Here is a 17,078-nt window from a genome sequence, read left to right as displayed (position 1 = left end):
TTTCGTATTTACGTAAAATTTCAAAACAGAGATTTTAGGATCAATGAAAACATTCAGACAGCATTTGAAAAATTATATGGGAACTTTTCATATGGGGTATTTATTGTGTGAGGAATAAAGATACTGACATGCATAGCTCAATATCCAATATATATTTGGACCAGTTTATATTTTCGCCTAATAGTTATACTGGTTAAAGTTTTACCTGAGCTGATCTCTACTTAAAAATAGATTCCTATCTAATATTGATAGTAGATTCCTCACATTGCAATACTGATCACAATGCCCAGCTCTAATCGGGCAGTGTTGCCACCCTCTAGATTTATTAATACAATCCCCGTTACAATACCCAAGGCAACAACTCTGTCAGCCCCGCTGCACATGAAGTAGCGAACATCACAGATGTGTGAACGCTTCGTGCTACGGACGGGCCCTTGTCATGCTTATAAGGGTTGCCATATGCTCGCATATTTCTGCATTCAGAGGGGGAATATGAGCCAGGGCCAGAGCCAGAGCCAGAACCAGAACCAGAGACAGCTTGAGCCATGGGTCGGGCAGCAGCAGAACGCATCGGGGTGAGTTTTCGTTTCGTTTCATTTTCGTTTGCAGTTCTTTTTTGTTTTTTTCTTTTTTTTTGTTATCGTCATCGAGGTCGGCGTCGTCGTGGCAGTCGCAGTCGCATGTGTTTCACATTTTCCTTGCCCTTTTTTCCAGCCCCGGTTGCCCGCCGTCTGCTTGTTTGCCTGCCTTCTGCCTGCTGCCTGCTGCCCGCCCGGTTCGGCACATTCGCTCGGTCTTGGCATTTGGCTGGTTCTCAGCGTCATCGCATCATCATCGCATTTTTCATCCCTCGTTGTCTGCAGCTGTATTTTGTCCACTTTACGGCATAGGGGCTGGCGGTCTAGACTCCAGACTCGACGCTTGTGACTAACTGCGTCGAACATCTTGCGTCAACTGTGGCGCATCTTAAGGCGAACTCCAAATTGCCGAGCTGATCGCAGTTCCTCATAATCTTTGTCATCGCTGTGTTGTTCGCTGTTCGTTGTTCGTTCTTTGTTAGCTGTGTATGTATGTGTGTGTGCATGCGTGTGCTCGTATCTGTGAGTCATGGCTGTGCTTATCTTCATCGCTTGAATTCACCGCCCGTTGCTCACGGCTCACATTGTTTGTGACTGCTGCTGGCCACACGGCGTATGTGGAATGCTTTTAAAAAGCGCATTGCGCATACGCCGTGTGCATGTGAGGGCTGAGCTGTGGGGTTTTCAAAAGCTTCACACATTAAAAGCTCAGCTGCAAAGCTTGCAAACGGAAATCAAATTCAAAATCAAAAACCCCAAAAAACAACAGAAAATAACTTTCTACGCTAATTTGCCTTCAAAAAAGTTGTTACAACAGCGTGCGGAGAAATTGTTGTTGCCGCTTTGCTCTGAGTTCAAAATTGTTGCTATCATTATAAGCCACACAAAACAACAATAACAACAAACGCTGGCCAACAAACAACAGCCGAAAGTCATCTTCTGAGCTGCTAGGAGAGCAGCAACATGATTTGAGCTGCGTTCACTGAGATTGCAACTGCGACTGCTGGCAGTTGAGTTTTATTGCCACACCAGTATCAGTCAGCCAGCCAGCCAGCCAGTCAGTCAGCCCGGCAGCCCGGCAGCCCGTCAGCCCGTCAGCCAGTGCCAAGCAGCCGCAGCAAAAGCAACAACAACGGGGCACTCACAAAAGCCAGTCCGTCCGGCAGTCAGGCAGCCCCGTCAAGCGTTCGTTGCTTTTTTTACGCTTCGCCAGCAACTCGTTTCAGCTGGCGACGATAGCGACGGCGGCGGCGGCGGCGGCGGCGGCGGCGGCGGCGGCGGCGGCGGCGGCGACGACGACGACGACGGCAACTGGCTCCAAACTGACGGCTGAGGCTGACTCGAAAGCTCGCACGCAGCGCTGCAGTTGTTACTACTGCTGCTGCAGCAACAACGACAACACAAACAACAACAACAGCAGAAGCAGCAGTAACAGCAACAACAGCAACATCATCGTTGTCGCTGTCCGTCGCTACCTTCAAATTCCACAATATTCAAGTTTCAGGTTATGAGCCAACCAAACGAACCAAATGAACGACAACCGACCGAACGACCGACCGTCCAACCAAGCTGAGAGCCAGTCATCGTCAAAAACAACAACAACAACAACAACGACAACAATAACGGCAGCAGCAACAACACGAACTGTTTGCCCGAAAGCCAAAGCCAAGCCAAGAGCCCCAGAGTCGCAGAGCCAGGCCAACAGTTAAAACGACGCGACGTCCGCTGCGCTGCACAGTGGTCCGCAAGCAGACAAAAAGTGTGCAATTTATGTTAGCTAATAGTTCGATAGAAAAATCTATTTAGAAACTAAAAGTCTATACAAGGTTTTAACTCAAGCGAATTCCCAAATAGATGTTAGGGTCTAGCTAGAGTTGAAACATAAATGCATTATTAGAGAACATGCACTTGAATCAAAAAATCAGACGAAAAATAAGTTATTTTTTAGATTTAAGTTAAATACTTTCTTTTCACTCACTCGAATCACTTTTCAAAAAGTTAAGTCAAGCCCAATTAGATGTTACTAGCTAGAACAAAAGCAGTTAACAATTCAAATTAAATCTTAATATGTAGTTGCCAGACTGAATTAAGACATAACAATAATTGAATAGTGATATAGAAAAAGACAGGGCTAGAGGTCTCTAGGGCTAGAGCCAACTTTAAGCAAATCAAAATGTATTCTATTTTGCTCCACTGTGCCGGCCTCGCTCAAAAGTCGACTTCAGCATTAAAGTCGGTCGCTGGCTCGAATGAACGTTCAGGGGTCTGGGCCTGGCTGAAACTCTGTGTCTCCGGCGCTGTGTTTTGTGGCCACTTTGAATTCTTCAGCTGAAACAACGTGCGATAGCAGCAAATACGAAACGAAACGCAACGACAAAAACAGCGTCTGAAAAAAACCCAAGTTTCAGCTTTCGACAAAGCCAAACGGCGGGCCAGCTCTGAGCTCAGAGGCGGCTTCGTTGTTGGGCTCTAAGCCGCCGATCTCGAAAGCAATTTAAATATACAAAGCACAAAGAGGAAGCAGAAACTTTATAAACATAAAGAAAGAGCGCACAAGAAGAAGAGAAAGAAGAAGTGGAAAAAAGTAAAAGAAGCAACAGCAACAGCAACAGCCACAGCCACATTGGAGCAACATAATAAAAACCAGCTCCGAGTTTTCGAGACCGAGACCGGAGTTCAACTTGGGACTGGCGATGGCGAATAGCGAATGGCGGCTGCTCATCATAATAAAAATGAATTGAATTGAAGACGGGTCTCGCAGACGCCGAGTCGCAGAGATGGTCTCCATGCTTGCTGCATGGTGGTTGGGCTCCGGTCTCCGGTCTCTGGGCGAGGGCGTAGCGCTCAAGATGACGGCGCTGATATATGCGGCGATTGCTGATCGTTGTTGTTGTTGCTGTTGTTGCTGCCGATGTTTCCCATGCTGGTTGTTGGCATCGGCTCTGGGTGAAAACTTGGCTGTACACCCACAACAAACAATAAGAAAGCCAGCGTGTGGACAGGGGGGCGGGCGTGGGGGAATTGGGTACGCAGTTATTTGCTTATAGCGGCACATGACGTTGTGGGAAAGCAAAGGGTTTGTTTTTTTCCGCATTTGCTTTTGTTTTTGTTTTGTAGTTTCCATATGAAACTAGCCTAAATACGAAAACAGTCGCCGTAGCCGTCGTACCCGTCGCAGTCTTGATGCTAATGATGATGATGATGATGATGATGATGATGTTGATGTTGTCGAGGATGATGAGGAGGAGCTGTTGCAAGGTTAATATGCTGGGTAGGCGGGTGGCACGGTTGCGGGCATTGGGTAGTTTGTTATATGCGCATATTTGCGACGGCCATTTCATGTTGCCGCACGAAGTGCGCCACACGACTGAGCGAGTCCGATGTGGATGCTCGATGGCGGAGTCGCTGTCGACGCTGTCGTTGTCGATTGGCGCTGCAGGAAGCGCCGCACAAAAGCGAAATCAGCTGTTTTTGGCGAATTTAGAGCAATTTTCAATGCGGCCGCTTTGGTGGTTTTGGTTTTTCGGTATGTGTATGTATTTGTCGCGTATGTGTGTGTGTGTGTGTGTGTGTGTGTGCCTGTGTGCGAGTTGAACTTTTTCTTGTTGTATTTTCTGCTGTGTCGTGTCGAAGATTTATAAGCAGCGACAGCGGCAGAGAAGTTGGCGGCGCACAATTGGTGACATTGAAAATTTGCAAGGCTCAGCTGATGGACGGGGCGTAGGACGGGTTACGGACTACGGGTTACCCTGCCATCATGTCCGTGCATGTACATACATGCCAGCATATGTTTGGCTGTCAGCTGTGGCCAAAGTGCCACGCAGTCAAGGCTTTTGGTCAATGAACCGACAACGTTGCGCTTTTTTTTTTGCATATGCATAAACAAAACAAACGCGCGCCGGAAATTGAAATCGGAATCAGCTGTTTGACCGAATTCGTGGCAAGGACATACGAGCATTTCTTGAAAAATGAGCTGAGCACTCGAAAATCCTGCGACCGAGAGCCTAAGCCCTGCAACGGTCCCATCTACCTAAGGTCGAGCACTAATCCTCACAAAGGATGCGATGCATTAGGCACGCTGTGAGCTCGGGGTTCAGGCACTCTCGTACCCAACCGGGCTCTACCTGCGCGCCCCGTTCGAGCGATCGATCAAGCAAGCAACTAACTGACACTTTTTCTGAGAGTTGGGAATAACGATCGATGTATCAGTTGGAGAAAGGGAGCGGGATACAGAATCAATTTGAAATCAACCTGTATATAAAGCTAATAAGAAATTGATTAAGTATAGGGGAAAATAGAGAATTATGTATTTACGTAGAAAACGGGCTGGAGCTCAATTGTTAGGATGTCAAGGATTTAGTAGTAGATAGTAGTAGGGTATGTACATATATATAATTGGAAGTTTGGATTAAATCAGCCAAGTTTCTACTTATACCAAAGTTCCTCCATACATACATATTCATTTATATTTCAGTTTTCTTTTTCGATACATAATTTTTCTAAAATTCACATGCATCTAACATTTGTATATCCCCATTATATAGCTTCAAGCGATAACCTTCAAGTACTATCCTTCCCCATCGACAATTTCTTATCTGACAGCCCCAGCTATCAAGAAGAACAACAACATCAACCTTACGTCACTTCTCTGCTGATTTGCCAAAACTAGCTGGGCCCTAGCCCTGAGGACTCGCCAACAAGTTTCACTAGCCGACTGAATGACTGACTGATATTAGCTAGGCAGCTGAGCCCAATGATCGTCATATCAATACATCAGCATGCAAATTTCTGTGAGCGTGAAAAGGTAACGGCTGCTGTTGTTGCTGTCGCTTATCACGAGCAGCTGATAAGACAAAGGCGAATCAACATCGCGTAGCGGCAAGTGCGCTAATCGTTGCGAACCAGGGCTGGCCGAAAAAAACAGCACAGCACACAAAAAAAAAACGACAATTGCCGTTAACAATCGTCATCGTCATTTTCGTACACTGCGCAAATTGCACAGCGACTATGAAACGCGGCCGTGCCAGAGCCACAAACAACAACAACAGCAACAAGAACAACTACAACAGCAACAGTGGAAACAGCAACAGCCAAAGCTATCAAGGCGTACGTTCACCAAGCCGCGCCGCGCCGCACAGCGGCCCGCTTGGTAAACACAAAAATACAGCAACAACAAATACTATTGAAAAAATGTCTGTATATATGTATGCGTGTATGCTACACACACAAAAATATACAGCCAGGCCCGGCCAGTCAGCCAACAACGGCAGCAACAACAACGTTCACGTCGCTCTACACACAATTTCCACATCGCAGCCGGGCCGTGCAATGCTGACTCGGCGTCAGTGTGGAATGAGAGAATGCCATATAAAAATACACACAAGCACACATACACGCGCAGCTATACAGCGAGAGCGAACGAGCGAGTACAGTCGCACAGTTAAAAATAAAGTGTGGGTCGTAGCGGAGTGCGGGACGAACTGCAGAAGAAGAGTGAGCGTGTATGCGTGCGTATCTGTGTGAGTGAGTGAGGGTAAAAACAACAAAGCAGCGACAGCGACGCTGCTGCTGGTAAATAATGATGATGGAACAACAACACAACGCTGTATGCGAGTATATACATATATGTGTGTGTATATATACTGCTGCTGTTGCTGTTGATAGCGAGGGACGTAATATCGCAACGTTGCCCGTTCAAACGAGCGAACGAACGTTCGTTCCGAGACTCGAGTTTAATTTTGTAGTACGTAGCAGAAAAAGAGGCAACAACAACGACGTCGACGAAAAATAAATGATGGCGGCAACGACAACGACAACGACAACAGCAACAGCAACAGCAACAGCAACGGGGCGACTGCCTGTGCGACTGACTTGCCAGTGTTGCGTTCCGATTTTTGTTTCAAATTGTCGTTGTTGCTGTTGTTGCTGCTTTTGGGTTTCGAAAACACTTTAAAGCACAAGAAGAAGAAGAAGAAGAAGAGACAGCAGTAACAGCAAACAGCGTTTTCTAGTGCATTTCGCTTAGAATGGCAAAAACGGTTGGTCAGAATTTTATTGGAGGGTGCTTTGCTGTGAATGTTCTGCTCCTCGCTCGCATCGTGGTGAGCTCGAGTACTCGCATTGGCATTCGTAATCATGTAGTATGTATGTATGTATGTACATATATACTTATGTACGCTGGCCTCGCAAGTTTGCTGATTTGCCAAAGGTTGCCTCTTGTGGTGGATTATTATTGAGGAGCAGCGCGCGTAAATTGACGTCTTTTTGAATGAGCGAATCTAACTAAATGCGATTCGCACAGTAGATTTGTTTGTTGAATGAATGCGATCTTGTCATATTCCTTTTATCATATTCCGGGAACAGACATTGTTTGAATTATATAAAAGTAGTGTAGCGATCTTTTTATTTTAAAACTAAATATAAGTACATACATAAGTCGCAGACCGTACAGCAGTACAATATAATTATTCTTAGAAAGTGTTTTATTAAATACTACTATTTTGATCACATATGCGTAGCATATATTTGAATTATTCTACCTGGTTCAAAAGTTCCAACGTTAACACCTACTCTCACACCAGATAATTCCGCTTTGATCCTCAGCGTCAAAAGGTTCAAAGCTTTCAGTCCTTTTGCTTCTTAAAGCGCCATATCATCGTCAACGTGACGGTACCCATTGCTTTAACGGTACTATGCGACAGCACAGACCGAGAACCGAGCTGCCTCCCGTTCGAGTCTACATTCAATAAAGTAAAGCGCAGCAACAACAACAACAATGCTGAGTGTAGCCGTTGCTGTCGTTTTAACCATAACCGCCCACTAGGAGCGCGCCCAGCCATGACTATGACGACGTTGACTCCCGGTACACCAAAAGCCGCCCACACGCACACACACACGCAAGTGCGAGTGCGAAGGGGCGAGATAGATAGAGAAAGACAACCCCCAACACTCCGAATTGTTTATAAAATAACCTTATTTCGCACATACACCACATACATACACATTTATACTATGTGTTTGTGTGTGTGTGTGTGTGTGTGTATGTGTGTGTGTGTGTTAGACGCCCACGGGTTTGCCACGAATCCCCCGTCTCATTCCTGTACTCTGCATCTCTCGCTCTCGTACTTTATGCCTGACATTATTATAATATTATATTCCTTATAATATAATGGGTTGGCAGCACTGGCAGCCAAAAACCACCTACACCAATATACGATGCCACCCAACCCACCCCCACATTTGAGTGTGCGTACGTGTGTGTGACGACCCTGCGCACTAGAATCGAGCGAGCGAGTCGAACCGGCTTTTATGCCCGAACCCCAAACCCGAACCCTGCACCATCCTCCAACTAGTTGTACACGAGCCTTTGCCGAAACGCTGGACTGGGGGTGGTTCGGTGATGGTGGTGCTGGTGATGGTGCTGGTGGATTCTTTGCGAGTGTGTGTGGTGAAATATGCCATGGCGTATAAAAGCTAAAAACGTTGGCAAATATAATGAAATTGGGTGAAATGCGCTCTCGCCCTCTCGTTGGGCTGACATAATAAAGCCTACCACCAGCCAGCCAGGATGGCACGGTCTACGGCTCGGTCTTCGGCTCTGGCACTGGCTCCGGCTCCGGCTCTTGCTCTGGCTCTGGCTCTGGCTCCGGCTCTGGGTGGGTGATTGGGCTGGATTGGTGGTGGTGGTGGTTTTGGGCCATGATGCCATGAAAACCACTTTTCGAATTGCACGTTGTACGTGGGCAAAGCGTCTCTCGCTCGTTCTCGTTGATTGTCAAGCGTGGCGCAGGCGGATGGAGGCGGGCGGCGCAACGCATGAGAAATGAAAATGGAAGAGCTTGGACAGCTACAGGAGGGGACCACGGCACGAGTGGGTGGACACGAGGCAAGACTGTTAGTCTTGGTTTTACTGCGCTGCCGCCGCACGATAACTTTAATTTAGCTTAATGGAAATTTTCGCAGCGCAGCGGTTCCCTTCATTGTTGTTGCTCTTGTTGTTGTGCTTGTCCAGTCGTTGGTTTATCCTTTGGCGCACTGCACACAGCGTCCAAGTGGCAGAGTGGCCGAGTGCTAAGTAGGTGACGCAACCGCAAATTTGCGGCAAGCGATTTAATAATGTTAATTGTGTGCGTGCATCTGTAGGCAGAGCCATAAATGTATCTGTATCTATAGCTGTATATGCAATAGCTGCTGCTGTTGTATCTGTGTGAGTGCACTGCTCGTCACGTCATCGTTGCCGTCATCAGCAATGCCGCACCATTTACGTAGCCGGTGAATCCCCCCTCACGTATTAGTTAGCCAGTGCAAACAAGTGCAAGTGATGCGCATTCATTGATAAGATTTGTGCAACACACTGCCTGCAACTACGGGCAGCAGCTACAGCTGTTTGTTGTTGTTGTTGTTGCTGTTGTTGTTGTTGCAGCTGCAGCTGCTGTCGTTGCTGGTGCGCGCTTTGGGCATACATTAGCCGCAAAACATACAACATGACTGTGTGGCAGCAACGGCTCTCGGCTGCCGCTGTCTCGGACGCATCGCGTAGTAAATCCACCATATAAGCATGTGGCACGTTTCGAGTTTGTAAATCTGTTAAGCAGCCGCCAGTCAATCGGTCAGCAGCGATGGTCAATGTCTTGCGATTGTCAATTTGTCAGCTGGTTTTTTGAATGGCTTGACAAATTTGTCGAGTCAAGACTTGGGCAATAGGCAAGGACGCCAAAAGAACTTGATGGAAATGCAACAAGGCAGATCAATTATATTATTTTGGATAAGAATTAACAAGCTATTTATTTTGATTTCAATATTATATCAAGTAGTTTTCAACTTTAATCCAATTCTGTCGTTATGTCAAGCTAGACAGTTAATGTGGGGTTAATACCATTGAATGAAATACTCAATATTTAGAAGAATGTCACATGAAGCTATGGCAAAACCTTTTCTTCAACTCAATATCATATTAGGCAGTTCACAATAGGCTGTTAGGGTAATAACAAATTGTTGCTAAAGCTGCATAAGAACAGTTCAAGTTTATTTTTTAGTAGTTCTTAAGGCCCAATCATTACTTAGTAGGAATTAAAAAGTCTAGTAGAACTACTGGTCTTCAATTCACTATCAAATCCAGCAGTCCTCATGCTGCCTGTCGTCGCGTCAAGTTCACACAACTTTATACGTGTGATAGAGCAAATTGCAACTGGGGCATGACTGACAAGCTGTGAGAATAACTTTTTCCACTTAAAATGAGTTTGCATTCGTTTGTAAGAAAATGCGAATTACAACTTTGGTATATCTTTGGGTTGCCGCAGATTAAAGTAAATATAAATACCTCAAAAGGTGTTTGAACTCTCTAGAGCTATGTCAACGTTGATAGCCTTATCAGTCCATGCTAATTATGTATAATTAATGTACAATCGATAGCTTTTCAGTGTCGTAATAGAAATTGATTAGTCATTTTGAAAAAATTGTATTATAAAAATCATGTATCTGCGTTGTCATGCTATATAAAATGAGTCTAGACCTATGTTGGTAAATATAGATCCAATTATTTTGGAACTCTTCACATAAAACACTTTAATCTTGGACCTTAGTCCAGCAACGCTTCCAATACCAAACGACGCTGTGTTTTCCGTTCAAAGTCGTGACTTTAGTCGATTACTCATGCGCGACAAGTTACCCCCGCCCCTCATCTAAGTAAAATCGTCTTGGCGCTCACCTACTGGCGGCTACCTGTGTGTATCTTTGTGTGTGTGCGTCAGTTTCCCAAATGGCCATGCGGCATTTTGTTTACATTTTTGCGTCAAGGCTATGCAAGAGGAAGACTTTTACGTTTGGCGCGCTCCAATTGAGCACAAAAGGAGTATTGGGAACGAGACTCAAAGGGCTGTGGGTGCGCAACCCTTAAACGGCAGTTTGCCCTTTATCATTATTTAAACTTTATCATTGAAAGAGGTTTTCGCTTTCAGTGGCTGCACTTGACCGCCAAGCAACAAGTATAAGAAGCGGGCAAAATTAAAAAGCCAGCAGCCAGACCAAATGGGTCGCAAAGGATAATAATGCCATTAATGGAATCCACACACACACACGCACACACACTGGCAAGACACATGCACGGAGAGGACAATGACGATGACGATGACGACGACGACGTCGACGCGTCGCAGGCCGGGCCCCCAAAGGCATTTTTATGGCAGCAGACATGTACAAGCATCTGTATGCATGTGTGTGTGTTTGAGTGTGTGTGTGTGTCCTGCCTGCCTCCCTGCTCGCCACATGCATGCAAATAAAGCAATGCAACCAAAGCAAGTAAGCCACAGCCATCCGACCGACCAAGTCGCGTTTCGCCTTCGCGTTTTCATTCATAAAATCGAAGAGCAAAGAAAATGGCACAGGAGGCTGCCGGCCCGCGCCCCACTGAGCCCCCTCTGCCACTGCCCCTTGCTCGGTCTTACTTCCTGTGCTGTGCCTCTGCTACCAATAACTCAAAAGGCGTGCGCATGCACTTGTATTAATGTATCTGAAAGTGAAATCAAATGTCCAATAACAACAACAACAACAAGAACCAGGGGCACGACCAAGTATGAGCCAAAGCCAGAGACGAAGCCAATTCCGGAGCCGGGTCCGGGTCTGGGGCCGTTCCGGGCCGGCGCCAATTTCGAACTATTTGTGCCGCAACAGCAGCGACGTCAACGTCGATGCTCCCAGCGCCGCAGTCGCAGTCGCTGTCACAGTCGTCGCCGCCGTCGGCGTTGCCGTTGCCGTTGCTGCCTGCTCAATTAAGTGAATTAAGTCTCGTGCCGGAATTTGCACCACCCTAAAAAACAATAACAACACACAAGCACACACACTCCCCACGACAGCTATAAAGAACAATTAAAAAGAAGCACAAGGAAAATAATGATAACACATTTTTGCGGAATTTATGCCTGTGTGTGCCGAAGCTGAAATGCCCTTTAAAAAACGCTACAAATAAAATGAAATACACATGCAGTAAGAATGGTAGGGAAATATCTGGTAATAATATTCAATACATGTAATATCCGTAAGTATATAATTCTGTCAGACAATCTTTGAGATTCAAGCAACAGAAACTATCGAATTTGCCTAGACACAGACTAAATAAAACTTAATCTAAGCTGCCGAAACAAGCGAATTGCAAATACTTTAATAATTTATAAACACATCTTATCATGTTTCAATAAACTAAAATAATAGTTAAATACAATTAACCGAGGGGCTAATTTAAGTAAACTATTTTATTTTTAATTTTTGTATATTTAATATATATACATATGTGAGAATCACGGTCTATATGAACTCTTAACTTTCATAGTATCCCAAAAAGCTGTAGATGCAAGCAGAATGTGAGCTTAGATGCAAAAGTATCTTAATGTACAAGATACTGTTCTTAGATACAAATGTATCTGAAGAACAGCAATGACCAACTTATGTACGAGATGCACAAATGTTTGCTGCTGTTGTTGCAGTCGCAGAGGAGCTAAGAAATTTATAGAAATCTGATGGCGGCTTCGACGCTGACGCTGACAGCGACGCTGACGTTTTACAATACGCGACTTTAGCGGCTAACGAAAGAGAAAACTAAATGGGCAGCGACGTTGACTGAGACTTTGACTGAGAGACGACGTCCACCAAAAGTTTGTTGCTGCTTTTCTTATTATTCTCCCTCATTTATTTATTTACTGTTTACTTTATTTTGGTGTGTTGGGCGAGCGGGTGCAAAATGTGTTGTTTTCAAGTGTTGTTTGCCGAGTCGCGCCGAGTACGTATGTAATTAATTAAACGGCCCCAAAGTCAGCTGTCTGCGACGCGGCTGCGACGCGGCTGCGACGTCAGCGTTCGAAGCAATTGTTGCATTAGACAATAAAGACGCCGACTTCGACGCTAGCGTTGCTGTCGACGCCAGCTTAGCCGGCGGCAGCGGCAGCAAGTATTTAGCATATTGCGCTGAGGCAAATGTGTGCCAATAGATGGCGCTGCATGATGGTAGCGGCAGCACGTGCAACTTTTGCATTGTTTACACGATGAAGGCGTAACTGTTGTTGTTGTGTGAGCTTGCTGTGATAAGCGCTGTAGAAGTGCATGTGTCCGTGTCTACCATGCAACAAAGGCCAAGTTGCACAGAAGCCCATGTGTGTATACATATGTAGTATGTGCCCCGTCAGCACATCCACACAATGGCACAAACATAGATACTCATAGAGACATAGACCTAAAGCTTACCAACAAACTAACCGACCAACCAACCACCCACCCACGCACGAACACCATCCACTGGCGCGGCCAGAGTCAGAGTCAGAGGCACGGGCTCTCGGGCACGGGCAATGCCAATAAGTGTAGGCAGCGAAGCGAATTCCGTACCGAAACCACATGTTGAAGCTTCAGTCAGCATTTACGCGCATTTCTAAGTAAAAGGTGCAACAACGCGACACACAGCCAGCAACATACACAAAATATGAAAGCTTCCCAAATAGAAGGAAGGGGGAGCACTTGAATGATTCACCAAAAAATATGCTTATGAATGGAAGCGTCAGCTGTGGTTTGTTTAGTCGGGCAACCCGGGAATACAATCTGTTATCAACAACAACTGCTGTGCACAGTCTGAACTTGAGACAAGTTCATGTTGCACTGATAAGCCGACAAAATGACTTGGAAGACGGTTAAAACTAATTGCTAGCTTGAATGTAATAGAAAGATTAACTATGCAGCTTAACACCGCACAAGGTGTTTGAAGAGTCGATATTTCAATCTGAGCATATGTCAAAAAGTTAATTCTAGTTGTTATTTATCGTTGGGTTTTGGCTTTAAAAATAATTGGTAGGTTTGTCGGAGGTAGCTATAGAGGCATGGTAAAATATTTGGACAACTGAAAACATGTTAAATATTGTGTTTTAGGCTTAACTAGCTAATTAGTATTGCAAGATCTTTTATCGAAATATATGATAGTGCACAAACTTCGGTGTATGGTTCATCTATAAATTATCATTATATAAGGATGTGTTCTTATTATATAACTTGTATGGCTAGCTTGCACAGTTGCATCTACATATACATATGTGTATGATATAATATTAAAAACGAACTCTATATTTGCCGTAATCTATTGTACACTAAGATACCCTCAGCTCGCCACAGCACTCAACACAGTGCAAGGAACTGCATTTGGGTGCAGGTAGTTTTCAGCTACAGCCCCGTGATTTATGAAGCCCGCCAAATTGCTGGTCCAATTGGCGGTGCATTTCAAATGCCTGTTAGCCAAAATGTTACGAATGAGTTTTGGTTTATTTAGACAACTATCTATGTATATACATATATTTAGGCAAGCCAGCAGATTGTGGCATGATCTATGATCTATGGACACTCACCTCTGTGCACATTTTCGGCTGAGCCGTTTCGAGAGATGCGCGTTTACTGCGTTTATCCAATTTACCAAAATAGCCAAAGGCCGTTAAATGAATATAACAGTAATTCAGTTGCAACAACTAACACCTGGCACTTGTTCGTGTTGTTGTTGCTATTGCCAGTTTATTCTTGAATTCGCAGTCACTAGATAATACAATATCCTTAGCAGTAACTCACAGGGCAGCCAGAAGCAGATGCCTGGAGCCAGCCGCTTGGCCCACCACATCACAATGAACAGATGACATTTTGGGGCACTGTTTAGTACAATTTCTTATTGTGTTCTCTGCGGTTCACTTTTAAATTAAAGTTATTTTCAATCGTTGTATCAACTGGTTTGCACACACTTTAAATTGCACAATTGCAAGTGAAATGTTATTTGAATTAAATATTTTTTTTTGTTTAGCTTGTTGTGATAACTTTGAATTACGCGCGCTGCTGCAAGTACGGGACCAGAAATTTACGTCGAATTTTTTTCGTATCGGTTTGCGTTCGACACGATTGCGAGAGCGACGTGTACCTCAGTCTGCCATGCTAAAATCACAAATAAACTGGCCAGCGCTCAAGAAGCAGGCAGCAGGCAGCAAAGCCAGCAACGACGCACGCACACACACACAAGCTCTGGCTACAGATACTTTTAGTAAATGCACCCCTGTACAGGGTACACTCACACAACAGCACGAACAGCCGAGCGCACGAATGAGAGAGCACGACGGTTGCTCTGCTCGCACCAAGGCAAGCGAGCAACGCGCACTTATGTAAAAAGCATTGAAATTGAACGAGTTTGTCGGCTGTCGGAGAACGGGGAGGGTAGCGGCAGCAACACTTTAGCTGCTGGCATTGCCAGCTTCATGCGAAATCGACGGCACTGCCAGCATGAAAATTTCAGTGAAATAAAGCGAACCAGCAACAGCAGCAGCAAATCCAAAGCCAAAGCAATATCGCTGCGAACGTTGTGCAAACGGCCCCGGCTGCCGGCCGTAGGAGTGGCAGTGGCATCAGCAGCGGCTGTTATTTAAATGCTGCCAGCGTTGCCAGATAGTATGCGCCGTTTGAGAGGCAATATTTGAAAGGTTGTATAACTAGCTAGGAAAGCAACTGAAATGCATTCGATGCGGTATAATTTTTTAGCTGACACGGCAATTTAGAATAATTTCAGAGAGTATTTTTAATATCCGAATGTTTACAGGAACTTGTCTAAGCTCTACCAAAATGTAAATGAATTTAAGCATTTAGTAAGTTAATAATAGCTATTACTCTTATCAATATATTATCAATAAGGCAAATTGGGTAAACGAAAAGAAAATAATTTTTGTCCTTTTTAAAAATGTTATATACATATATAAGTATTTAAAAAATAAAGAAGCCTATTTAGGACTTTCATATTTTAAATATCTGGGTATTAAAATAAGTTCATTTAATTCCTGAATTTTTTCATTATTTAGATTTTTAAATATAATTTAGCTACAAATAAGTGGAAAATATTCGCTCCTATTGTCTTTGCTTTTTCGATTCCCATGTTATGGCAATTCGCAACAATATGGCAACTCTGACACAGCGCTGAGTAACTGTCTACACACACAAGCGCACTCAACAATATATAAAATATTATATATATATATATATATATTTGAGTGTGTGTGTGTGTATATATGTATATATAAGCTTGTATTTTGTGTGTGTGTGTTGGCAGTCTTGTCAGTTGGGATTTCGTGTAGTGTTGTGCTGGGTCGTCGTTTATATAAAGGTACATTTCCACAGCGCACACACAGAGGAGAGACTGACGCATGCATGTGTGTGTGTGTGCGTGTGAGTGAGTTTCGTTGTGGTATGTGCGAAGGCAACGCAAAGTGGAAGCAAAAGCAAAAATGAAAACTGCCGCCGCTGTTGCCGTTGCCGTCGCAGCGAAAACTAAAACTGAACTCGAACTGCGGCTGTTGGGCGGCTGATGTTTCGGCTGAGGCCGTCTCCGTTGCCGTCGCTGCTTTGTTCAACATTTTTGTTTATTTCGACGCTGTAGCTGTAGCTCTCTGTTCGCTGCATTTGTCTCTGTATCTGTATCTGCGAGTGCTTGGGCATTTGGGCACGTCGTCGTCAACGTCGTTGTTGTAGTTGTATGTGGTTGTAGTTGTAGCCGTGCCAGGTACATTTTGGTTGTTGTTTTTAGCTCGTCGCCCGCTTCGTGTGCGCTCTGTGCTATTTTATGCGACGTACTGACTGTTCGACTGGCTGGCAGGCGAATGTTGTTGTTATTGTTGCCGTGACGCAGAAGCAGCAACGACGCTGTCGCTGTGCGAATTTCGCCTTGAAACATTTTTGCCGTTCGCTTTGCTACAGCCGCTGCTGCTGCGGCTGCTGCATGAGCTCTATGTTAGCTGTTATTCTTTTTTTGCTTTTGGCCAGTTTATCTTTTGGCCCCAAAAAAATTGCATTTGCCCAATCGGAAAGCCAATCGCGCGCCAATTCTAATTCGCTTGCCGAATTTTGATTGAAGGTCAGCGCAAGGCGCTAGCTGCGACGCCAGCGTCCGACTCCCAGTCTGCCTTTAACATCGCCATCGCCATCGCCACATCGCAATCGACTTTGACTTCTTCTGCAGGCTGTGGACAAACGACGACTGACTACGCGGACTCTAAACGGGGTGCCGCCTGAACCTGAACCAATTTCTCGGCATTTGTATTGCGCTCTTGTTTTTATTGCTGTTGTATCTGCGGCATCGATGCGTGCGCCGCTGTCGTCCGTGTTGGCTCACATGATGTCATTACTTTTGGCAGGCCAAAAAGCGAACGGGGTTTTTCAGTTTTTCTGCTTAAGTACCCCGTGCCACAAGCGGCAAGTGTATGTTCAGCCTGCGGTTTTACATATTTCCAATAAGAATTGAAGTCGAGGATTGAAAGTTTAAACTGTATAAATATGCATTTGACTACGTCATCCTAGCTCTATATATCGAAATGTAGTTAATGGACTAAGATAAAAATTGTTCAATTATTTCATATCCTTTGAACTTTACAGAAGTTAGGGTTTTTGTAATCATGTCATCCAGAAATCTGATAAGCCCTTTACCCTTCTATTAGGTATTATATTTATGATAAC

At 44.8% G+C, this 17,078-nt stretch overlaps 1 protein-coding gene across 2 annotated transcripts in view; it reads right to left on the bottom strand.

The window, feature by feature from the left end:
- The window catches only part of tara (taranis), a 35,560-nt gene that overhangs the window by 4,136 nt on the left and 14,346 nt on the right, over positions 1-17,078 (bottom strand). The window contains exon 1 of one of the 2 annotated variants that reach the window (XM_015171719.3): positions 13,952-14,605. The exons of the other annotated variant lie outside the window; for it this stretch is intronic. Coding sequence (XP_015027205.1) covers positions 13,952-13,963 — 12 coding nt within the window. The 5' untranslated portion in view covers positions 13,964-14,605. Of the gene's footprint in view, positions 1-13,951; positions 14,606-17,078 lie in introns of those variants that run through there. 2 annotated transcript variants of the gene reach the window in all.

The sequence above is a fragment of the Drosophila virilis genome, chromosome 2 (genome assembly GCF_030788295.1).
Source record: "Drosophila virilis strain 15010-1051.87 chromosome 2, Dvir_AGI_RSII-ME, whole genome shotgun sequence".
NCBI classification, from domain to species: Eukaryota; Metazoa; Arthropoda; class Insecta; order Diptera; family Drosophilidae; genus Drosophila; species Drosophila virilis.
This window is presented reverse-complemented; position numbering and strand designations above follow the sequence as displayed.